Below are 26,585 nucleotides of genomic sequence, written 5' to 3'. Positions count from 1 at the left end.
CTATCCGCGCTAGCCGTCCCTAATTTAGTAGTGTAAGACTAGAGGGAAGGCAATTAGTCATCACCACTCACTGCCGGCTCTTGGGCTACTCTTTTACCAACGAATAGTGGGACTGACCGTAACATTATGACGTCCCGACGGCTGAAAGGGCGAGCATGTTTGGTGCGACGGAAATTCGAACCCACGACCCTCGCATTATCTACATAACGAATAAACATTCTTAATTATAATTCAAATACTTAATATCATGTAATTAAAAATTATACGACCTTATACCTATATATCGTTGGTTCTTATAACAGTATATTGATGGGTTTTATACCTGTATGTTGTTGGATTTAATAGCGGTATAAATTTGTGTCTTGTACCTTTCCCATGGAGATGCCTACAAAAGTAAGTTTCACTTGGCAAGGGTTATTCAAATATATGTTTTGATCCGAGTTCTAAGGCTGTTTAAAAATAATAATAGAATACTCTTTGTTTCTTCTGTTCATAAATGTTTCCAAATAAAAGAAGGTGGACACGATACACTGTAATACAGCTGTACAAATATGTTGAACATCTTTTATTGAACCTGCTTACAAGGAAGTACATAATATTTTGTCAGGTTTAAAATACAAACATATTATTTCAGGTTTTGTTTGTTTTTACCATTGAGATATGAGTTTAGTAACTGTACATTTTATGATTTCAGTAAATTTAAGACCTTGGTTATCTTACTGCAGCCAGAACGTGTGATAAATTCATTTTAGTCGGAAGAAACGTTTTTATTTCATTTAAGGAAAAGTTTCCTTCAGACCTGTTGCTTGGTTATTCTGTATAGCGTTTTTTGATCTTAAGAATATCAGATTGTTTTTCCAGAAAGATATACATATGAAATTTTGATAAACTTAACACTAACGCCAACTATACGTTCGCCTGGTGGCTGGAATGGTAACGAATATTTTCTATGGAAATATTCCTCGTAAAGGAAACAACTAACAGTGAAAGGAAATTATTCTCATCTATGTCACCATCAGGTGGCACCACTTGTAAAGAAGCAAGTGAAGCTAGTCTTTTTATAACTAGCTAGTTTGTGTTTGTGTGTTTTTATTCTGCGATACATTCATTATACGCAATAGCTCGAACACATTAAAAAATAGATTCGTACTCACACTGTTCTCAAGGAATTTCCATTGCACATTTCGTGGTGTGAAAAGTTACATTGTATGAGTTTTGCACATTGCATTTGGAGTAGACCTGGACAAGAAGTTTCTTTGCAGTATAAAACTTGATCCAGAAACTTTGAATACAGGCACTTGATGACACTTGTATAAACACCGTATTAAAAGGTGTAATCTGAGAACTGCGTACCAACAATCTGGTGCGTCATATCCTTTCCCGTCCTCGATTAGTAACCTATGTTCATTTGACTTCTTTTATCGAGTTCATAAAAATATTTCTGTTGATTTATATCCCAGAAGAAATATCATGGACGACGACCTCGGTTAGAAGTGAAGATTGACACAGCTTGACCAAAACATCGCGAATTTTGATCAGTAACCGACTGGAAATCCCTCAAAACGTTATGTGTTTTGCAGTTTCGTTCGGAGAGAAATAGTGAATCACGCACATTAAAATGGATTAAAGTCAGGTCGAAAAGTAAATTTGTTTCAGAGTAACAAAACCATGAAAACATAAGGCCCAGTTCAGTCAGTTTTGGGTTTTTTTTTCTAACCAAATCACATGTTAAAGTGGAATATGGGTGGAGTCCTGGTTGCTGGAAAGGCAAAAAGAGAGCTATATATGTATACACACATGAGAATATAGTTTTAAACTATCTTAAAGATAAGGCTTGATGGGGAATCTATTGAAACGAATGAATAGTCCAAAAATACAATAACAGCATTTGAATAGTTAACTACTGATACTGTAACTTTACAATAATCTAATGGTTAAGGGGACACAGAAGAGATCAGTACTCATTTAAAGTTTCAGTTTATTTCGATTTTATCTTCACTGAATTTTGAAAATAAACATTTTTACAGTTTGTTTGATTATTATATAGAAGTTAGATATTGAGAAATTAATCAATGTATAACTAAAACAATTATTATATTTTAAAGCCAACTGTTAAACATTATTGACATAATTATAATAAACATTAACCTTTACACTCTCACATTTTTTGTTTTTTTGTCAGTCTTAACTTCTTTTAATAGCAGACAAATGCAATATTTTCCAATAGTTACTACAAAAAGGGGTCATATTCTCATTAAATCTTCTTAATTATTCATGACAAAAATCTGTCTTTTTAAGTACATCATATTGCGCATGGTTTCTTACATATGTCTCAAGAGTGGGAGCTGGTTTTTAAATTTTTAACAGAAGATCAAAGTAATCAGGTTATTAACAACGTTAAAGTTTTAAAATCCAAAAACAAGAACTATACAGTTTTTCCCTAAGCGGAGAGACTACTTCCTTGAGTGAAGTCGTTATGAAAGCGATAAGCTACAAGTGAGTTCTCTTTAAAAAAGGTTATTTAGGCAGAAACAGTAGCTGCCTAGAAACCTAATACGACTTGGAATTTGAATTTCAAGAGCGTAAACCGCATGTGATACGTTGAATATACCAAACCTTGTTGCTGAGCATTTTTAGCCGCGGCATATCGGCTCATAAAATGGCATCACGTTTTCAAGTAGAAACTTTTAGCTCATAACTCTGTCATCTCTTGACTGATTTGAAATATAGTTACAGTTTGAACTCAGTTGGTCAAATTCTTTTGACTGATGTATGTGACGACGCCCAAAAGATCCCGAAGAATACTAAAATTGAATCGGGTATTCGCGCGCCACAAAAATATAGTTAATAAAAAGAAAAAAAACAAAAAGTTTCATAGATTAGTTTACTATAACCCTGCCTAAAATAATTTCAAGTGCCGTGGTTATTGAGGATTCTTTCGTGTAATATTAGTCTGGTATATCTTCTTTTCCCATGTTGTTTTAGAGGACAAACGAAGTTGTTTTCGAAAATCGAATACAAAAACCTTGTCTCAATTACTTGGTCATTCCTCAGGTCAAAACAAATACAGCAAATGGGCAACAGAACTAACATCCCTCGATGATAAACCTCTTCCTGATAATTCGTGTTTGTGTAACAGGAATTAAGGTAATTCAGTTACTAAAGAGATTATAAATAAATACATCCTATGGTTACTGTATAGCAACATATGCTAACCCTAACTCAGTTGCTATAGAGGTTATAAATACGTATGACCATTGGTTGCTGTGTTAGCCCTAATCATTAATGTGCGCACAGCTACAATCAATCATCATTTCTGTGACTATACAATATTATATTAAGAATAGTTTATTTTAAAATCACAGGCTCTACACGAATTAACTCTACAGGTCCTTAATGTCTTGAAAGTTACCCACAAAAAACTTGGAAAAGTCATGAAGCGTTGTACCTGAAAACAAAACTGAAACTAATACCAGACGCTCATAACTAAAGTTTTTTTTTATACCTTCAAACATAATACTAATCCTATGAGGTTAAAAATATATATAGAGAGAGAAGGTTCTTATACTGAAAACACACTGACGGATACTGAGTTATATTACAAGTCTTCTTTTTATAGCATCAAGTGCGCAGTGTCAGACTTTTTCTGCCATACCTCTCTCTATTAGTCACACACAAAAAACATCCGTATGGTAAGAGTACGCTGTTAAAAAGTGTTAGTTATTTATAGTTGAAAGAACTTGTCGGATGCAATGTAAATGATGCGTTTATTTGTTTGGTTTTCAACTTTGTGCAGAGCTACACGAGAACTATTTGCACTAGCCATCCTTAATTTTCAAGTGATAGACTAGAGGAGACTGTTAATCAGCACAAACGAAAATTATGATTGAACGTAACAGTGTAACATCCCTGAAGCTGAAAGGGTGAGCATGTTTAGGGACAGGATCAGGACGTAGTCACAAGACCAAATGTTTTTTGTTTGTTGTTAAACACAAAACTACGAAATGGAATATATACGTTCTGCCCACCTCGGATATCGAAACCCTAATTTTAAGGTCGTAAACTTTGAGACTCGCCGCTGTGCCACCAGGGATTGGAAGCAATGGGTGTTTTATTACTTACAGAAAATAAATAAACAAAAGAGAGTTAAATATTTTCTTCTCATATGACTTGAAGGATATCTGTGCTTTTACCAACACGGGTACCGAACCCCAGTTCTTAGTAAGATAAGCTCTTAGGCTTAATGATGCGTCACCTGGTGGAGGGAGATACGTGAAGGCCCATCCCACAAAGACGTACACACACACACACACAAATAAATATATACGTTCATTTATACAAATACGTTGATATCCATGCGCTTACACAGGTTGCTATTGTTTAGAAGGTTGAATTTACCCTGGACAAAGGTTCGGTAAAAAAAGACACGATAGGTCTAACGTACAGGTTCCTACCAAACAAAGTAAGTCGTTTGAAAAATATGGCTGACGCCGACCAGTGATTTGTTAACGTTGCTAATTGTTGTATATCTACAGATGTTAGTAATGGTACATATTTAAGTAATTGGACTTATAACTAATAAGAATGAATATAAACATTTTGATTAGAAAACTTCCATTATTTGATGGATATAAGATATTCTTTAGTTAAGATATTTTCACCGACGGAATCGCATTTTCGTGGACGAATATATCTCTAGGATTTTATTTACCATAACGTTCTTCTTAGAGGGCTCTTAAAATATCTGGAAAACTTTGCCCGAAGCCACGGTTATTGTATGTTTCCATAACGTCTCAATGACGTGCTCTTAGAATGACAGAAAATACGTTCATAAACTGCTGTGTCAGCACCCTGGTTAAATATTGAACTTATTTATCGGGACTGGTGTTAAATATGTAGCTTATTTATTGAGATTGGTGTTAAATATCTAATTTCTTTATTGAGATTGGTATTAAATATGTAACTGCTTTACTCGGATTGGTGTTAAATATGTAACTTCTTTATTGAGATTGGTGTTAAATATGTAACTTCTTTATTGAGATTGGTGTTAAATATGTAACTTCTTTATTGGGTTTTATGCTAAATATGTGACGTTATACTTCTTTGTTTGGATTTATGTTAAACAGGAATTTTAATTATAATAAATACAAGATAATGCATGTGGGTTATCATAATTTGAATACAAATAACCTTATCAGTGTCATGAAATAAAAGAATCTTTGTGTAATAGTTGATCAGTCTCTGAAGCAATCCAAACAGTGTGTTTATTGCTAGTAGTAGGGCAAACAGGATTTTAGTTTGTATTTACAGAAATATTGAATACACGTCTAAAGAGGTTATGATGTCATTGTTCAGTTTACTTACTGTTTAGGCGAAATTTGGAACGTTGTGTTAAGTCTTCGGCTTCTTACCTTAGGAAAGACATCAAATTGCTGGAAATGGGTCAGATAAAGGTTACTAGAAAGTTACCTAAGATTAAGAGAATGTAAGATAAGTAAAACTTGAAATCTCTCAAATAGTTTTCTGTTGAAAAAAAAAAAACGAGTTAGATAGGATCTGACTGAAGTGTTTAAGATTGTAAATGGAATTGATAGCGCTGATGTATCAATATTTTTCATACTTAACAGTGAGAACAGTAGGAGTAGGGGACACAAGTATGAATTTCGGCAGGGCAGGAGTCTTTTGAAGCTAAGCACAGTTTCATTTTTTTAACAGAATGGTTGGCCTTTGGAATGAATTGTCTTCAAACGTTGTGGAAGCAATAAATTTAAACTACTTTAAGAAAAAGCTTGATAGATGTATGAATGATAAGGGTTAGAGGATGAAGCAGCCGAGATGGATAGTTCGATCCCTTGTTGTCCCTAAACATTATGTTATATTATAATTTAATAGAACTTCGATTTCAATAGTGTAGTATACTGATTTGAATCATATACTGGAAATTGATTTGTTCCATTTTCGTAAACACTACTGAGGAACACGCCCCCCTCCCTCGGAACTTTGCACGTTCAAACATTTATATTCTAATACAGAAATTTTCTTGCAAATCACTTAGAACTAAACTCTAGATCCACCTCTGTTGAACAATCGTTTTCTATCAGTGGCTCCTCTATTTCTGGCATACCTTTAATAGGTTTGGCGCTCTTCCCATGGGCTTGAAGACATTCATGTCTTAATCTTCAAATTACCGGCTTATTTTTACACAGTTCGCTACCAGGTGGGTATATATATTGCATCATACTGAGTGACTGTATTTTGCCCGTTACAACATTCAATGTAAAGAACTGAACAAAACACATGTAAATCACACACGAAGATTGACCCAACGGTAATTTGTGTTATTAATTGTAATATGTGATTCATGTGTAATTATGGATCCTGTGAGTCATGAACCCCCAAAGAACGAAGTTTTAAAGAGTATTTTAAAATAATTCTGGATATAACTAGTCAGTAACTCTAGGATTAGAGAATTAAGTTACGACTACATAAGCCTATATCACACAGAGCAGGTTTTGTGTCAAATTTACTAGCCATCTTTCACTGACGTTTTTCAAGAAAAAAGAAAAGTTAAAGTCCTGTGCAACTCCTTTTACTTAAGTTTGCAATAGATGAGAAAAGAAACATTCATGTTTGGTCTCTTCTAAGACTATTTAGCTGGATTATACCTGGTGTACAATTAAGTAAATAAAAAACAAACAAACCCTTCCTTCCATCCACTACAGCTAGTTTAACGTATTCATCATTCCAGAAATAATCACAATAAGTTGAATTTGGAATTTTCTGCAATTAAAAGAGAGAGGGAAATAGAAAAGGACGAACGTTTCAAATTATCAATAAAGTTAAGAAGATATGTTATGCTTTTCTAACTAAATATTGATCCCAGAAATATTTTTCTTCTCATTTTTATCCAGTGGGATGGCGAAAGTAATTTAAATGTACCAATTAGGTTTATGTTGAATATTTTCCTATACAGTGCTAGGCTCAGATAAGATATGTGAATACATTCTTTATTTAAAATCCCTACAGTGCTATACGTAGCTAATATATACGAATACATTGCTAGGCTTGGCTAAGATATAAGGGTATCGCCTTATCCAAAACCCTTACGGTGCTATACGTAGCTGATATATATAAATGCCTTCTTTATTGATAACCTCTAAAGTGTTAGTCCTAGCTAAGATACTCTAATAATTTCCTTTATGCCTTATTCGCCTAATATGTTCCAGTCATTTCCTCATAAGGGATAAAGTTATGCATTGTAGCGAGTAAATGTACATATTAAATATATGTTTAAAATATCTCAACTTAATTCTGCTAAATGTTCATAGTTTTTGTTTCTTAAAGTTAGAAAGTAAGCCTTATTTCATGTATTTTTAAAACATTTGATTCCTTTCACAGTTATACAGTACTTCCAAAAATAATAATAAACATGTTACGGTTTTCTCAAGTACTCCTATCCCAAAACCTATATTCCACTTCATCACTCAACTTCTCCATCTAACACTTTACAAACACGGTGTTTATGTAAGTTATATTTAAAAAAATAAAAACCTAAACATATTTCACAATATCATGATATTTGATAATTAACATCTTTATAATCTGATCAAACTTTAGTTGAATCGCTTTTCACCACAACCATAAATAGTTAAATAAGGAAACAACTGAGTCTAAAACAAATATCAGACCATTCACTAGAACCATAAACAGTTAAATAAACAACTGAGTCTGGCCATTTACTCGAACCATAAAGTTAAATAAAGGTCAATGGCTGACCATTCATTAATATCATAACATTAAAAAAATGCTTGAGCGTCAACATTTGACCTCTCATCAGCTCCGAACACAGTCAAATAAACATACATAACTAACCAGTTTCAGCACCCAGTGAAATAAATCTGAATCTGAGATTATATATTTGTATATGTGAATATAATTACTTTCACATAAAGCAATTAAACGTATTTTGAAAAGCTTAAATTTTCTGTATATGTAAATTCGATTTGAAGTCGAAATGCATTTGAAACTGGTAGTTTTACCACAAACGTAAAATAGATAATGATCTAGTAATACAATATCAACAGGCCTAGAAACGACAGAATTTACATCTTAAGCCTAAAAAGTTGCCCCGGTATTCTACAGACTGTCTAACAACTTTAAGAACAGGGAGAGTTACCGTGTTGTTAGTGTGCATGTGGGATAGAGTCCGTGGTTTACACCCTGTTGTATCAAAATCGCGCTTTGCCCTTTAGATTAGAATAGCCCAAAGGTTGACGATAGGTGCTGGTGATTAGTGACGTTCCCTCTAGTCTGTGATTTAAAAATCAGGGACGGTTGAAACAAATAGCCTTGTGTAGCTTTGAGCTGATGTAGAAAGCAAACTGTTAACAACTTTAAGAACTAGACGTTCAATTTCATTCATGGCATGTAAAACAGGACAAATATTGTTTTAGATTATTAAAATGAAAAATAAAGTACATATATGGAAAGAACGTTGGAAGGAGGTTATCTTTCTGCGTGCATAAAATGCCAATCAATCAGATGTTATTGTTTTTTCTGATACAATTTAGATCAATAACACGTTTAACAGGGTTAACATTACATCAGTAAAAAAAACAAAAAAAACAACGAATACAAATCACAACGTTACATTGTATTAGTAAACTGGCGAAATGAAAGAATTATTTATTTTATTAAACTTAGAATTTTCGCGTATATCCACTCAAGGGCTACCTGGACTTAGTGAACTTTGAGCTGGTAAACAGAAGAAAAGGTAACTAGTCAACCATCCAAATTTTGAACAGATAAACAGGAGAGAAGGTAGCTAGCTAGGTACCAGCGCCCCCTCTTAATCTATTCTCGTGTGACCGTGTATTGGCAACGGAAGGGTATCCACAAACATTCATATTTACAGCTTGGGTATTCTGTGATGTCACACTCGGTCATACATCACCCACACACACAAACACCTTTTTTTTTTAAGTTTAAATCCGATCAAATGAAATGTGTTTAGTCAATCACACTAGGGTTGAAATTATTATTTGTGAAAAAGAGGAAAATATCAAAATACAAGTGATTTTACGTCATAGATATGGTATAAAACAAAACTCAACACAATTTGTATGTATCTCAGAAAGATGTCATCTTCAGGTTAAGGTGACCTAGGAAGGTCGAAACGTTGTTCTCTGCTTATCAATAAAAGTGTTAATACCCATACCAGCCATTCTGAGATACATTTTTATTTCAAGTGGGTTTCTCGTCATGAAGAATTACTTCAACACAATTTGATATTGAATCCAGCACATATATATCACAATGTTTTTCTAAGTTTTATTGGGAGATTATAGACTGAGTTTTTATCTTCGAATACTGTTCTCATTGGCTGGGATATTTTCTTTATCATGATTTAAGGCCCCCCGCTAGTACAGCGGTATGTCTTCGGATTTACAACGCCAAAATCAGGGGTTGCATTCCCCTCGGTGGGCTCAGCAGATAGCCCGATGTGGCTTTGCTATAAGAAAAAACAAACATCGTGATTTAAGTTTGTTTGTTTTTTTCTCCTTTTTGGCAGTGACGTGTACAAGGGAGGAGGTACACTCGTGCTTCTGTCATTCTGCTGTTATGCCCCCAACGTCAGGGCTGGTCTTAAAGTATAGAGGGGGGGGGATACAAAAATTATTAGTGGGCCCACTGCTACAATGTACATGAAATTATATATACATGCACGAGAAAGGTAGATTAGAGAAGAAAAAATATATAATCATGGATGATGCATTTCAAACCCAAGCCCTTCCCCAACGGCACAGCAGATCACAGTAGTTCACTGTGTAGCTTTATACTTAACTTAAAACAAATTCAGACTCAATTTTCCTAGTGACCTACCTAGTTATCGAACATAAAATAAATGGAAGCAAATGCAATAATAACAATGAAAAAGAAGATATACTTACGGAACTGTAACTCAAGTGACATTAAATTATCTTGTACTAGCCCGACATGGCCAGGTGGGTTAAGGCGTTCGAATCGTAATCTGAGGGTCGCGGGTTCGAATCCCAGTTGCACCAAATATGCTCGCTCTTTCAGCCGTGGGGGCGTTATAATGTGACGGTCAATCCCACTATTCGTTGGTAAAAGAGTATTCCAAGAGTTGGCGGTGGGTGGTGATGACTAGCTGCCTTCCCACTCGTCTTACACTGCTAAATTAGGGATGGCTAGCACAGATAGCCCTCGAGTAGCTTTGTGCAAAATTAAAAACAAACAAACAAAATCTTGCACTATCACTGACCTATACTTATATTCTTACTTCCTCTCTCTTAATCAACAAAGAAATGAGACAGTCATGGTCCGCTGTTGGTCGAAGATATTATTTTATTAAATTCAGGTCTCCATCTGATTGGGATTTGTGGCCCCCTTAAATCGGGGACCCTAGTACCCCGCAATTTCCCTAAGGTTAGAACGTGCTCAAAGTGTGCTTTTTTTTCTCTGTTATAAAATTGTTAATAACTAGTAAAATAAACGCCTAATTACTTTGAGTTATTAAGAAAATAAATATTTTAGTTTTAAAATGAATATCACTCAGGGATGCTTTATTAACTGTTAACACGCGGTAATTAACTACAGCTACAATATTTTAAATGTGTTTATAAGAACACCTGAATAGGAGTGACAGAAGCTCTGTTTGCTTGTAATAACTTTCTACCTTATGTGTTATCTAAATATAAATCAGTGCTGATGATTTGTTCTGAATTGATGAGCCATAAGGGTCTCTTACGTGTCCTCCGCTGGGACAGCGGTAAGTATACGAATTTACAACGCTAAAATCAGAGGTTCGATTCCTCTCGGTGGACACAGTAAATAGTCCGATGTGGCTTTGCAATAAGAAAACACACACACGCTCTTGCTTACTTTTACGTTTTGCGTTACGGTTGAATATACCAAAAACACACGTTATGTTTCATGTACAACTATGTGTAATTTAAAAAACATCATAATTTTGTCCATTCTTTCCTTAAATATAAAGGTTTAATTCATTTTTTAAGAGTTCCTGTTTCGCACAGGACAGAAAACTACAGCCTTTTTTGTGCGTGACAAGTGTGACCACTTTTTGCTTGATATGTTCATTATAATTTCATTTCTTGCTCAGTTTTAAAAAATACATATGTCTAAACTTAAATACACTTCCTATTACTGTAAGTTAGCAGATAGTAAAAAACAACATGGGTCTGTGCTGCAAGATAACCTTCAAAAATTATACATTGATCACGTGACGAGAGCCCTTGAAATTCAAACACGCCCTCTAACAAATAAATCATTTATTACAGATATGAAAACAGTTACTTCTATGAGCCGTTGATCGCAGTTTTCTCGACCAATACTTGTATCTTGTGAAGTTTTTTTTAAGCAGGTAGCCGATTGACAATATAAAGACTTAGTTTTTCGTTTGTTGTTTGTTTTGAATTTCGCGAAAAGCTACTCGAGAGCTACCTGCACTAGCCGTCCCTAATTTTGATGTTGTAGATTAAAGGGGAGGTAGCAAAATCACACAATCCACCGTCACCTCGTGGGTTATACTTTACCAACAAATAGCTGAAAAAATGTTGGAGAATGAGGTTCGAAACCGGGACTCTCACTTTGCGAGTGAATCAAGTCCAGTTTCTAGTATATAAACACAATAATAATTAAATTGTGTTTTTAGCTGTATTATCCTGGTAAGTGTTGTCTTAGTAAGAAAATCCCCCCCCCCCCAGTTTATTCAGATTACGACGCTAAAAATCAGGTTTTGATATATATAGTGAAACAGAACACAGATGATTCAATGTCTAGCTTTGCGCTTAATAATAACCAATCAATAAAAGCCCAAAACTGTGGGTGATTAGGTCCCACTCATAAAAAGTATAAAAATCCTAGTTTAGGATTAGAAATGCTTAGAGTTTGGTTATGCTAGAGGGCGTATCATGCTTTTATTTTACGTATATATTGAATCCAAAATTCAACAAAAATATATTTATAATGATGGAAATTCTTATATATATTTTACTGTATTTGAAATAGATGGCTTTGAAATACGGAATTACTTTTATTTTTTCGCTCTCCTTTGCTACAATATGAAAGATACATATTAATATGTTATTATCGAATATAAATTGTCCACTCGACGTCTTTATTGACGTACTTATGATATGATTATTTTCTTATGTTTTTCTTATAATTTTTAATTATTAAATGTCAAAATGAGTGGTTGCTATTGGCAACGACAATCTCTGGAAAGTAAATCCTGTTTAATGACAGAAAATTACAAATTTAACAGAGAAGAAAAAAGCTTCCGTGGAAACTTGTAACTAGTGTCATAAGTTATTTCAACGTTGCGCTTTTAAAATGAGAAATTAAAACTGATATTGCAACGCATTAAACTTTGTGTAATGATAATAAATCAGAAAGTCATACAACAGAAAGTTTAAGGGAATTTACAAAACATGTATTTTTTGTTACACCACATTGGCATTAGACTGGTTTGGGAAGATATTTCGAGAATATTAAGAATCACAAACACTCTAATAATAACTACGGTAGTTTCAGTAACATTATAACCCCCGTTAAGTTTGTTTTTGAATTTCGCACAAAGCTACGCGAGGGCTATCTGTCCTAGCCGTCCCTAATTTAGTAGTATAAGACTAGAGGTAAGGCAGCTAGTCATCACCACCCACCGCCAACTCTTGGGATACTCTTTTACTAATGAATAATGGGATTAACCGTCACATTATAATGCTCCCACGGCTGAAAGGGCGAGTATGTTTGACGCGACGGGGATGCGCACCCACGACCCTCAGATTACGAGTCGCACGCCTTAACACGCTTGGCCATGTTCCCCATTAAGTAAAACTTCTTTCTTTAACTCAGAAATGGTTCTTGAAATGTCGTTACATTCCTGACGTAACTATAGAAATAGTTTTACATCTCGTTAGCCAAATCTTTAGCCAAACATAGGATATTGCCACAACCCTTTCAAATGTCACTGCCTTCGGAATAATTCTAAACACTGACATCGCGTTAAAAACAGAAGTTTCACATCTTTTCCAGATTAAACAAAGTAAGCACTCAAGAATAGACCAATTGACCAGTATACTTCTGGGTGTTGAAAGTGTAAAACGTTAAGTAAGATATCAGTAGAGAATTGACACAAAACAACTATTCGTTGATCAATGTTAATTCAAACAAGGGTTAGATAACTGTAAAACAGATACTGGTATTTTAAAGTGTTATTATTAGTGAACTGCTTTATGGAGTCGATAAATGAAGATTGATGACTTATAGAAAATGGGATACAATAGAACGACGTAATGGTATAAATCGCTGTGTTCACAACTTCTCCTGACAGATGAGGTTCGAATCCCATTTCGGGTGAATAATTCTAAAATAATAATCAAAACGAAAACTATTAATAACTGAACAAACGTTTAACAAATCCGAGGTCCGATTCCTCGAGGTGGACAGGGCATAGACAGTCGATTTATTATGTAGCTTTGGGCTAAAACAACATATAACATGTGATATAGAATGACAAGCTAGTTCCAACGTGTTTTGTTTGCTTTTTTGTAAAAGTGGGGAAGTCAAACAAGTAAATATGTGAGAAATTTTGGTACTTTTCATATATTACAGCTACCGCTTGTTCCTTCTTAGTGCCACAGCGGTATGTCTGCAAACTTACAACGCTATAAACCAGATTTCGATGCCCGCAGTGAACGCAGCATAGATAACTCATACTATTCATTTGACTACGAACAAACAAATACTGTTTGTTCCTGTTGCAATAAATAGGGGTCGAATTTTACTTACTTTTTCATATTTATTTTTTCTGCCCTTAAAGGGTTGTTTCTTCCATGTAACTTCGCTTCTTGTACGTGAGAAAATGCTTTTATCCCATCGAAATCAAACAAGAACATCAAAAGTAAATGACTGGTTTTCAAATACGTTATTCGTCCTTGTATGTTTTTGAAGGTCCGACATGGCCAAGCGTGCTAGGGCGTGCGACTCGTAATCTGAGAGTCGCGGGTTCGAATCTCCGTCGCACCAAACATGCTCGCCCTTTCAGCCGTGGGGGCGTTATAATGTGACGGTCAATCCCACTATTCGTTGGTAAAAGAGTATCCCAAGAGTTGGCGGTGGGTGATGATGACTAGCTGCCTTCCCTCTAGTCTTACACTGCTAAATTAGCAGAAACAATGTTTCTTGAATCTTATACTTTCCTAACGAGTCAACTGTAGTTGAATTTTCGTAAAGCAGGACGTATGCAAATGGCAGTTATTCTGGAAGTAGATAAAGCAAATTTTCACCAGAGGGTGCCATTATGATAACTATGTAATTATTTATTTAAATTTTATTAATGACCAGATCAGAGAGTGGTATTTTGGTTTAGCGGTGTGTGAATCTGACGATTCATGGTTCACGACCCATCACAGCAAAGTCACACTAAGAACTTTGGGTTTGTGAGCGAGTAGGTGGTGGGTGCTGTTGAATAGTTGCCTTCCCTCTAGTCCATCAGGTTAAAATTAGGTACAACTATGAACAGATAAACCATGTGTAGCTTTACGTGAAAAATCTTAAACTGAAATAATTAATCACCAAGCTAGATCGGCAAAAATAAAATGAAATAGTTTTATCTATGATACTCCTCTAACCCCCACCCTACCCCCTAGACATCGTTTAGCCAGGTTCGTGAGAGTCATGGTTCCAGTAATAACTTGTACACGTTACAAAGACTGAGGTGTATTTTTACATAAGTACCTGTAAGCTGGTGGTTAGGGGGCACTAGTCTCGTAATCTGCGGATTCGAATTGTCGCCGAACATGCTCACCCTTTCAATCATGGGGAGCGTCATAATGTAACAGCCAATTCTAGTATTCGTTGGTAGAGAATATACAGCCCAAGAGTTGGCGCTGTTATGCCCCTCTAGTGGCATCACATCGAAATTAGGTACGGCTAGTTCAAACAGTCCTTCAGTTGATTTGCACTCGATTTAAAACAAACAAACAATCTCCGACCTAGTCATTCGTTTCTCGGTATGTTTCATTGAACACTAAAAGAAAAACAACCTTTTACATATTTGTGGGGCGAAGCGGGAAGAACTCCGAACCTGAGGACTCAGTTTGACAGTTCCGTTATCGCCAATAAAATACAAACAGCGCTCCGAACTTTGGAGCCATAGTTGTGCAATAAAGGTGACGTTCAAACCACACTATTCGATTCGAGTGCCCCAAGAGTTGGCAGTGGGCGATGTTGACTTGTTTCTTTCCCCCTCTGGTTACTAGTTCAAAATTAGAAATAGCTGGAGCATTTCGAGAGTATCCAAAAAACAAAAATAGACATACTCGTAACATATAACTTCTAGTTTTCAATAATTTACTTTCAATTGTTTGTTATTTTGAAAACTGGTGTTTAAAAGTTGTAAAGGTGGTTTGAAACAAAACACAAAAAAACACAGAAAAAATATCGATTTATTTACTTTATTTATCAACGACGATAGGTACACATACACAGTTATAAACCTCCAATTAAATATACGAACACAGAACTAATCCTTGGAACGTCTACATTCCTAACATCTATATGTATATACATCTTTTTCATTTTGGTTTTACAAACCTAACACTTATCCAATAAGAAAAAATTACTGAGAAAAATTCAGTTTAACAAATCTTGACGTTCAGTGCACAGATGAAAACAAGTAAACGACTTTGGGGTATAGTTTGTTTTATAATCAGTAGTGTGTATTCTGGGAGAAAGAACCAGACTATTCATGGATTTTTCTCATATCACAGAAAATATTTTTCATGAAATACCAGGGAAAAGAGAAAGACTAGGCCTTTTATGGTTGTGAACTGATGTGATTAATGTTCTCTACACATTATAATAACATATACTAATGTAGATGTTTAAAAACATAGATGAAAACCTGAATGTTCACATTACTGTGGTTCACTTGTGGTGAATAAAGGACACCTAAGACATAAATGTTCACATCAATGTGGTGTGTAAAGGGCATTTAAGACATAAATGTTCACATTAATGTGGTGTGTAAAGGATATCTGAGATATAAATGTTCACATTAATGTGTTTCACTTGAGGTGAGTAAAGGATATCTAAGATTTAAATGTTCACATTAATATATTTCACTTGTGGTGAGTAAAGAACAACTAAGACATAAATGTTCAGAACAATGTGTTTCACTTGTGGTGAGTAAAGGACATCTAAGACATAAATGTTCACATTAATGTAGTTCATTATGGTGAATAAATGAAATATATGACCTAAATTTTCATATTTAAGTGGTTCACTGTGGTGAATAAAGAACATTTAAAATATAAATGTTCACATTAACGTGTTTCACACGTGGTCAGTAAAGGACATCTAAGACATAAATATTCATTTTAATGTGGCTCATTATGGTGAAAAAAAGTACATTTTAAAACATTAATGTGGTTCATTGTGATGAATAAATGACAGCCAAGACATAAATGTTGACATAATTGTGGTCGATTGTTTTACATCATTTGTGTTCATCACATTACACTTTTACAGTTTGTAATCACCACTTTGTTTTACATTGTTTGTGTTCAGCACATTGTTGTTTTACATTGTTTGTGTTCACCACATTGTTGTTTTACATTATTTGTGTTCATTACATTGTTGTTTTACATTATTTGTATTCACCACATTGTTGTTTTACATTATTTGTATTTGCCACATTGTTGTTTTACATTATTTGTATTTGCCACATTGTTGTTTTACATTATTTGTGTTCATTACATTGTTGTTTTACATTATTTGTATTCACCACATTGTTGTTTTAAATTATTTGTATTCACAACATTGTTGTTTTACATTATTTGTATTCACCACATTGTTGTTTTACATTATTTGTATTCACAACATTGTTGTTTTACATTATTTGTATTCACCACATTGTTGTTTTACATTATTTGTATTCACCACATTGTTGTTTTACATTATTTGTATTTGCCACATTGTTGTTTTACATTATTTGTATTTGCCACATTGTTGTTTTACATTATTTGTGTTCATTACATTGTTGTTTTACATTATTTGTATTCACCACATTGTTGTTTTACATTTTTTGTATTCACCACATTGTTGTTTTAAATTATTTGTATTCACAACATTGTTGTTTTACATTATTTGTATTCACCACATTGTTGTTTTACATTATTTGTATTCACCACATTGTTGTTTTACATTATTTGTGTTTGCCACATCGTTGTTTTACAATATTTGTGTTTGCCACATCGTTGTTTTACAATATTTGTGTTCGCCACATCGTTGTTTTACAATATTTGTGTTCGCCACATTGTTGTTTTACATTATTTGTATTTGCCACATTGTTGTTTTACATTATTTGTATTCACCACATTGTTGTTTTACATTATTTGTATTCACCACATTGTTGTTTTACATTATTTGTGTTTGCCACATCATTGTTTTATATTGTTTGTGTTTGCCACATCATTGTTTTATATTGTTTGTGTTTGCCACATTGTTGTTTTACATTATTTGTGTTTGCCACATTGTTGTTTTACATTATTTGTGTTCAACACACTGTTCTTTTAAATTATTTGTATTCACCACATTGTTGTTTTATATTGTTTGTGTTCGCCACATTGTTGTTTTACATTATTTGTATTTGCCACATTGTTGTTTTACATTATTTGTATTCACCACATTGTTGTTTTACATTATTTGTATTCACCACATTGTTGTTTTACATTATTTGTATTCACCACATTGTTGTTTTACATTATTTGTGTTTGCCACATCATTGTTTTATATTGTTTGTGTTTGCCACATCATTGTTTTATATTGTTTGTGTTTGCCACATTGTTGTTTTACATTATTTGTATTTGCCACATTGTTGTTTTACATTATTTGTATTCACCACATTGTTGTTTTACATTATTTGTGTTTGCCACATTGTTGTTTTATATTGTTTGTGTTTGCCACATCATTGTTTTATATTGTTTGCGTTTGCCACATCATTGTTTTATATTGTTTGTGTTTGCCACATTGTTGTTTTACATTATTTGTGTTTGCCACATTGTTGTTTTACATTATTTGTGTTTGCCACATTGTTGTTTTACATTATTTGTGTTCAACACATTGTTCTTTTAAATTATTTGTATTCACCACATTGTTGTTTTATATTGTTTGTGTTCGCCACATTGTTGTTTTACATTATTTGTATTTGCCACATTGTTGTTTTACATTATTTGTATTCACCACATTGTTGTTTTACATTATTTGTATTCACCACATTGTTGTTTTACATTATTTGTATTCACCACATTGTTGTTTTACATTATTTGTGTTTGCCACATCATTGTTTTATATTGTTTGTGTTTGCCACATCATTGTTTTATATTGTTTGTGTTTGCCACATTGTTGTTTTACATTATTTGTGTTTGCCACATTGTTGTTTTACATTGTTTGTGTTTGCCACATTGTTGTTTTACATTGTTTGTGTTCACTACGTTGTTGTTTTTGTTTTTTCGTAATTATTAAAAAGTAAAAAAGCAATTGTTGTAAACCATTAAATTCCCCAAACATAGTACATTATATTCACCTATTTTATAATAATATAGAAAACAACGAAACGGTATAACAAGCTAGAAAATATAACGTCTATAAAAATAATAATAAACAAACAGGTTTGATTCTTAAAAGTCTTAATTAACACTGATCAAACCGATTCGATAGGAACTTTATAAGCATAATGTTTTTCAACGTAACATAATAATTATTATTACATATATTAATTTCATTTTAATGAAATTCGAAATGGCCAATAAATCACAGGAACATTAGCCACTAATCTGTTTGTATTTTAAAATTAAAGAAATGATATAATATTTTTTCCGGTAACTTTTATTGCAATGTTCATTGACTGCCAATCGTTACGTATCACTTAGCAACACCAAGTGTGTCTACCTTCACAGATGACTTAACAACATAAACATTTCCTCCATCACCAACCTATCTTGTGATTCAGTGTTCAATGCAAACGTTTCAATACATAACAAGTTAAAAATAAATAACAAACAGTTATTTCTAAGCAACATTTTCACAGTTCGTTTTGCTCAAATAGAAGTGTATTCCTGGTGGCTCTAAATGAACTTGGCCTATTTTACATAACAGAATATATTGACATTAATAAGTGTGTTTTTTATTTATTAGTATCTTAGTTATTTGTTGTTTTTGCTCTTGTTTTAATTTTAGTGGAAGTGCACATTTAACCTTTCATGGATTTTAACTCATTTTTATTAGTAATCTGTATATAGGTGGCTTAGTTTTGGTCACGAGTCATTAAGCATTTCTATACCTATATTAATCTTTCTTTACTACACTTTCATATTTCTAAACCCAAATCCTTACGTTCCTCTTTCATCTTCCATGTATAAATATAGAAGACAATAGGAATTTCAGACACGCTCAGGGTAGCTTCTACGAACTGGGAATTTTCGTTCCGACGTAACAAAAACTGGAAGTCGGAAACAGTGGCTGTTCGTATATCGGGATATTTCTGAAAAAACACAGTGAAAATACAGTAACAAAACTATGTTTTCGTCTGTACTTATAGCTCGCAGTCAGCACACATAAAATAATACAGAGTTTATTCGGGCTGGGAGTAGCCTAGTAGCTGGTGTGTTTTGACAATAAATCAAAGAATTCATGGTTCTCAACCCGTTGCCGGAAAACTACCTCTGCAACTATTAACGCCCTGCTCTTCGCGGATTGATTGATCTTCACTTCTAGATTTAAATCACAAATAATTATGGGCTAACGTTGTAGGCTGACAAAAAAATTGGCTTATTTTAGTTGTTTTTTGTTGTTGTTTTTTTGCTAGCCGTCCAATGTTACTCTATAATGAAGAGAAAGTAAAAAAAAAACCCATCGACACCTTGTAGGTATGCTTGATGAATAACTGTCACTCTTATAACGCACTGATGGTCACAGAGTACAAAGTACAATTTTTGTTGGCAGCAACTGGTCAAGAACCACGGGTCCTCATTCTACCATTCTAATCACTGGGAACTGTTTGGCTTGCTTTGGATATTCACTCAAAGGTAAACACTGATTATTGTCACTAGTCGCCTCTAATTTTGAATTAATAGATTAAGGAGAAAGCTTATACGCAACACCACTCACCGACAACTTGTGGACTACTCTAACAGATATTTGGAATTTGACTGTTACTATTACTATGTACCCACGGCCCGAAAGTGCCAAGCCCGATTTTGGGGCAATAGGACGTGAACTATGGGCTCCCGATTATCACGTCTTTGTCCGACATGATAACCACTAGACAACGCTCATTCCAAATAAGTTGTTAACAGCTGTTTCAATAAAATACACTTTCATAACTCGAAATATAATCTGTTAGCCAATATGACAGGTCTGGCTTGGCCTGGTGATTAAGGGGATAGATCTGAGGGTCAGGGGTTTGAATCCCCGTCCCGCCAAACATGATCCTCCTTTCAGCGTGAGGGCGGTATAATGTAACGCTCAATCCTACTATTTATTAGTAAAAGAGTATCCAAAGAGTTAGTGGTGGGTGGCGTTGACTAGCTGTCTTCCATCTATCACTGCTAAGTAAGGAACAACTAGCCTAGGTGTCCCTCGTGCACTAAATTTAAAACTAACGTACCAGCAACAACAAAAAAGTCCATCAGAAATAACTTCGATATTTTAAAATAAAGTCAACCCTAGTGTCAATTCTTGTTCCAAACCTCTTTCTCACTCAGAGTTCGTGTTGTAGTACAAACAAAAGACATGAAACTTAAGTGTAGCTGAGAACTGTTGTCGTACTCAGCTAATAAATGATATTCCTGTCCTTGAGGTACTCATGTACAATTTCACGTCTACTTACTTTTAATTAATTAATATTTTACTATTCTTAAGCGTCGTCAGAAATACGAACTGTCCTTTAAACTTTGAAATCGTTTATAATCCTTACCAATCTTAATTTACGTAACTTATTTTAATTTAAATAAATAAATATATATATTACAGGGAAAGTGTAATTTCTTTAATAAAAGCGTCGAATATTTAAGTTGATTAAAAATGAAAATTTAAAACGAATACAAATAATTTATCAGAAAATATCGAAGCAGACAATTTTTACCTAGTACGTGATAAATACCACTACCTAGTCCTAGCAGTAATAACTTATTTACCCAGACGGAAAGAAACAGTTCAAATGTCAATAATTAATGTACGGTCGTGTCACTGACAACAGCATTACGATTATTAAATTCACTTCCCTCACACCAAACATGCTCGTCCTTTCAGCCGCGGGGACGTTATAAAGTGACGGTCAATCCCACTATTCGTTGGTAAAAGAGTAGCCCAAGAGTTGGCGGTGGGTGGTGATGACTAGCTGCCTTCCCTCTAGTCTTACACTGCTACATTAGGGACGGCTAGCACAGATAGCCCTCGAGTAGCTTTGTGCGAAATTCAAAAACAAACAAATCAAAGCAATGGTACTTTTTGGTTTTTAGTAACACGGGGGGCGTATCACTTCCTCAATCTTGTAGGAAAAACAAACGAATATTCAGCCAATATCACTGAACACGTTGTATATAATATACAAAACCTAATCAGTTTCTTAATAAAAAAATGAATAAATCTAAGATCCAATGTTAAAGACGTTACTTTATTTCAGCGCCGTTTCCGGTCGTGGCATGACAAGTTTAAGGAGCTATTCACTTCTGCGGAAGACTACATGAGTAACGTGAGTTGACATGAAACAAACTCGATATTTACTTAGTGTTTAAGCACAATCTTGTAAATAACCAATACATGAACTCCAATGCATACGTTAAACAAATAATAGATAATCGCAAAGTTAGCGCCGTTGACACTTACATATATATATATATAGGTCAACAGACGAACATGATGACGCTATGGGTCATAGAGATAAATAAGGCATTTTGTAAGTCTGCTGAACGAACGGGGGATGACAGATATGTAAACATCCCCCAAAATTAAATATTACATGTGTATGAATTTCGTCAAATGGTTTTTATGATGTATCGGGCCGAAACACTATAATTTTGGTAGGTGTGTTATTTGATTAACATACAAATGTTTTATTCTTAACAGGTAACACAATTTTTTAACTTCGTTTTATTTTGAATTAAAAAGTTCAAAACAATTTTGATCATGTGCTGAGTTTTAAAATTTTGAATTTTACCATTTTTTGGTAAAAACTACCCGAAGGACACAAAATTAAAAACCTTAAAAGTGTGAATTCAAGACGTAACTCCTGTTTAAAATGTCCGAGTTCCTTAAAGAGGGGCAGATACATTGTCCGAACCGACGATAGGAAGCACGAGAGAGATTCAAGAATAATATACAACTTTAGGAGCTGACCCTTAAAACATGACGATGAAGTGATGCCACCTCCCGCCAGTGGTTCAGCAACAAAAATTGAGGTTTTGATACTATTGGTGAGCAGAACACACATAGTTCCTCATGTAGCTTTACGCTTAACAACAGACAAACTACTGTGAACTTGCGAGGAAGATTTTTACACGTCATATGACTACCATATCTTCCCGCTACTTTTTGTACTTGAGGAGATCAAAGGCTTCCGTGTACTGATTAGGCTCCCTTGTTACCCCTTGTTCCTTCTACAGTTACTTCAATGAGGTATGTGCCCGAAAAAAAAATTAATAAAATAAACGTAAGACATTTGTTTGGTTGCTATGCCCCACTAGCTTATGAGTCAAAATATAAAGAAAGTTTCACGTGTGGTGCCCCTAGATCCAGAATGGGCATGGAAGGAACATAAAAACCTATGTAAAGTTCCAGTTTTGAGACCCTTAAAACCTACTTTTTACCCCTCTCATGATTTATCTTCCAGGAGTATTCTATCCCTCCTTCAAGGGGGCTATGTCATATGAATAAGGGTACTTACCGGTTACAGGACATCACAATAAAAACAAAGCTACAAACTGAGATTTGACAGCTGTGTCACGCGAAAAGGACCACATTTCACTGACAAAAAAGCCACTTCTCAAACCTTGCCACGCGTTCCACTGACAGAAAAAGGCACTTTTTAACATCTTTCCACGCGTTTCACTGACAGAAAAAGGCACTTCTCAAATCTTATCACAGACTCCAACGACAAGAAAAACACTTTTCAACTCATTACACCACGTTCCACTGACAAAAAGACACATAAAATACATGCATTAAACTGACATCATAATTTACACTTACCATTAAAATCTGTTTGAGGATTTTCAGTGATGACAGATCTATGACTAGGTATATCTAAGTTGCGAGACCACAGTTGAGGAACATAAACACACAGAAGAAAAAAGCCACACATACAAATTCGAGAAAGTTAAAGCACGGCTGCAGTGGATCAGTAGGCGGCTATGATCAATGACAGATGTGTTTTAACATCTGGTAGGTTGAAAGATGAAAATGCACTTACATAAGAAGGGTGCTCGGAGATTTTAATCTCTGCTCCAGTTTAAAGTTTAAACTGTGCTGACTGGAGCAACATTTTACTTTTTGTTATATCTATCTTAGAAACATATAAACTAGCTGATGCCAAACAAAATGATACCGTAAATCATTTCTTCCTCAAATGTTTCATAATTCTAAATAAAATCTTGTCGAGTTTACCAATAAGGTCCTTCTGTGACCAAATGGTTCCAACTGGCAAAATCAGTCCAAGAATCAAATTCTGCTTTGAAAGCGTCGACGAACTTTTGTAAATCAAGTGGTTCCTGGGGTTTAGTTTTGGATAAGACCAGCTTGTAATTGGAACCGCCATTATTGTCCCAAAATTCAGAGGTTTGATTCTTGAAGCATATACAAAATTCGACTACTTCAAACTTGGCTGCTGACGAAGGAATTGCAACCGAGAAGGAAAATGTATCGTAAGAAGATGAACATTCCATTCCATATGGGACAAATATGGCGGGTACGTCTTGGTAGCTAAGCCAACGGTCGAAGGTTATCCGGATAAACACTTCTTTCTGAAAAGAGAGATTTTTTACTTTGACGGTACCGGTGAATTCATCGTCGTCTTTAAGAATTACGTTTTCCAAAGACACACAATTAAGTTCTAATTTGTTCCTAAACTCTATGTAATCAGAAGCCGGCTGAGGGAAAGACGGTTCCCATTTATTTTCCACATTCACCTGGGGCTTTACCCCTCGAGTTATACTTTCTAAAAATTCTTCACTCCATTTGGGTGGACAATCCGAAGGCTCCGTCATGAATCGAACGTGCGTGAGCGCTAATCCTTTGTCGTCAGCGAACCACACGCGTTTCTTGCCTTTTACCTCATCTTTGGACTCCAACGTGGCATCATCTTCACGCATTAAAAGACACGAGCGAATTGGTGCTATTGGAGAAGGGTCTGGATATGTGTACACGTTCGTAAAGCCATTCAACTTGCGATGGTTGTGGAAGGTGGTGAAACTTTTAAAACCATCGTGCTTGAAAAGTGGAGGACTAGCAGACAGAAGGATCTCTAGATCCATCGGTCTCGGAGATCGTATCCAACTCTATGTAAAATCGAAATAGTAAAGGAATGCATTTATGGATAAAAACAAATACAATCCATGTAACATATCAGTAGATCATAACATATCGTCTTACTTTAAATAGCACGACTAGAGTAATAGCTAAATTATAGCACATACGAATAAACATTTTTTTAATTTTTACAACTAACATCTACAGTTAATTGTCAAATAACACTAAAACCATTATGATTCCCCACTAGTTTAAAAAGTCATCTTTATACTTCTAGAAATATATGAATCTTCGAATAACATACCACTTCGTTCGCTTTATGTTACATTAGAGAAAATTAATTTTGTATTAAAAGTTATGTTTGACTGTACTTAACATGATATTAAGTCAAACTCAGAGCAACATTTGATATGAAAAACACTAAAATGTTTGCCAAAATTCTTCCTTCGCAAGCTATGCAATTGAATTACGTATCGCAACATCGCTCAATGTTTTATCTGTGTTTCAGTGGTCGTTTTCTCGTGAAGACCGAAACGTTTCGAAACATCAGAACCAACCGTCAGTCTTCAACCAGAACGATGTTAATCCATCAACGCCATTTTATCCACTATAATAAATTTGAAAATAAAACATTCAAAATCAGAACTTATCATTGAAATATTTATCAAGTCTTCCCATAAGCTGCTTTAAATTAATTGCACCTACCATATCTGATAGAATCGCTTATAACAATAATTGTGTTTATCTTAATTACTAGGCCAGGCATGGCCAGGTGGTTAAGGCAGTGACTTTAATCCGAGGGTCGCAGGTTCGAATTCCCGTCACACCAAGCATGCTCGCCCTTTCAGCCGTGGGGGCATTATAATGTACGGTCAATCCCACTATTCGTTGGTAAAAGATTTGGCGTTAGGTGGTGATAACTAGCTGCCTTCCCTCTAGTCTTACACTGCTAAATTAGGGACGGTTAGCGCAGATAGCTTTGCGCGAAATTCAAAACAAACCAAACTTAATTACTAAGTTCACAATGGCGCCAAGTGAACCTAGGAAAAGTTTAAACATCTTATTGTTCAAACTTCGAAATTTACTGAAACTTAAAATCAGTGTCATAAAATGTGCCTTCGTTAAAACTCTTATATGCCTTCTTTTTGGTAGAATAAAAATTAAAAATTCTAACATTCCAATCTCGACTTACCTGAGCTTAAATAGTCAAGTTGCACGTCTACATGGAAGTTATAATTAGCTTTCCTTTCACAACTTCATCAGTTTTAAACTGTATTCCATCATCCGAAACTTATTACTACTTTCCAAATATTATGAATAAAAAAAAAACACACACGTTCTAAGAAACCCCTTGCTTACCGTATCAGTTACAAATGAAACCAAGCTAACCGGCTTACAGTCTCTTAACTTATACCAGTGCACGTGCTACAGAAATCGGAACCAATGGCACCGCTCTAGTGTATGGTATTCTCACAACAGCCGACTCGGTTCTGGACCAATAACAACAACCGTTGAGAGTTAATCTTTCATTAGTAAGACGTTACACTATTGGTTGAAAGTAGCAATCCAAAGGAGACGGGTCACGTCGGTCTTCGTAGTTTCCGTGGGTAGATAATACTTCAGTGTCTGCGATTTATACAAAATCATTTGTGAATAATGTTCTCGAAGGTTCTGTAAGAATTCATTTCTTTAAGTTTCCCAAGCTAAGGTTAAGTAACACCTCTTAATTAGTACGTTTCTGGCTGCAACACTTTAACTACTGAACGGATACATTGCTGTAACATTAAACTAGAACCCTGTTCTTCTTGTATATGGAGACGTGCACTATTAACCTTCACAACGTAATACTGATGTAATAAGTATTATTACTATACATCTTAATGTTATCTCTTTACCTTGGTAACCATTTCTATCAAAGAGAAAGAGAGAAGCTTTAGAATAATTATGTTGCTCTTTTCGAATATTAATTTATTAGATATCTTGAAGAATTCGTAGCGCCATCTATTGCAGACAAA

General features: G+C 34.6%; 1 protein-coding gene across 6 annotated transcripts; it reads right to left on the bottom strand.

Annotated features, from left to right (window-relative positions):
- Nucleotides 1-540: 540 nt before the first annotated feature.
- LOC143257348 (protein phosphatase 1 regulatory subunit 3C-B-like) lies at nucleotides 541-26,585 on the bottom strand. Of its 6 annotated transcripts, none has more exons than XM_076515880.1 (4): nucleotides 25,763-25,923; nucleotides 25,041-25,177; nucleotides 23,296-24,599; nucleotides 541-1,759 (listed from the first exon to the last, which is right to left on the bottom strand). In XM_076515880.1, the coding sequence occupies exons 2-3, from the start codon at nucleotides 25,050-25,052 to the stop codon at nucleotides 23,706-23,708; spliced, it is 906 nt and encodes a 301-aa protein (XP_076371995.1). In that variant the 5' UTR covers nucleotides 25,053-25,177; nucleotides 25,763-25,923; the 3' UTR covers nucleotides 541-1,759; nucleotides 23,296-23,705. The 6 variants fall into 6 exon arrangements, with proteins under 6 accessions (XP_076371995.1, XP_076371997.1, XP_076371994.1 ...); XM_076515879.1 differs by lacking the exon at nucleotides 541-1,759 and adding an exon at nucleotides 15,487-19,588; XM_076515882.1 differs by lacking the exon at nucleotides 25,041-25,177 and having other exon boundaries at nucleotides 25,763-26,289.

Source organism: Tachypleus tridentatus, chromosome 7 (genome assembly GCF_004210375.1).
Source record: "Tachypleus tridentatus isolate NWPU-2018 chromosome 7, ASM421037v1, whole genome shotgun sequence".
NCBI classification, from domain to species: Eukaryota; Metazoa; Arthropoda; class Merostomata; order Xiphosura; family Limulidae; genus Tachypleus; species Tachypleus tridentatus.
Note: the sequence above shows the minus strand (reverse complement) of the source record. Positions and strands in the feature narration are given on the sequence as shown.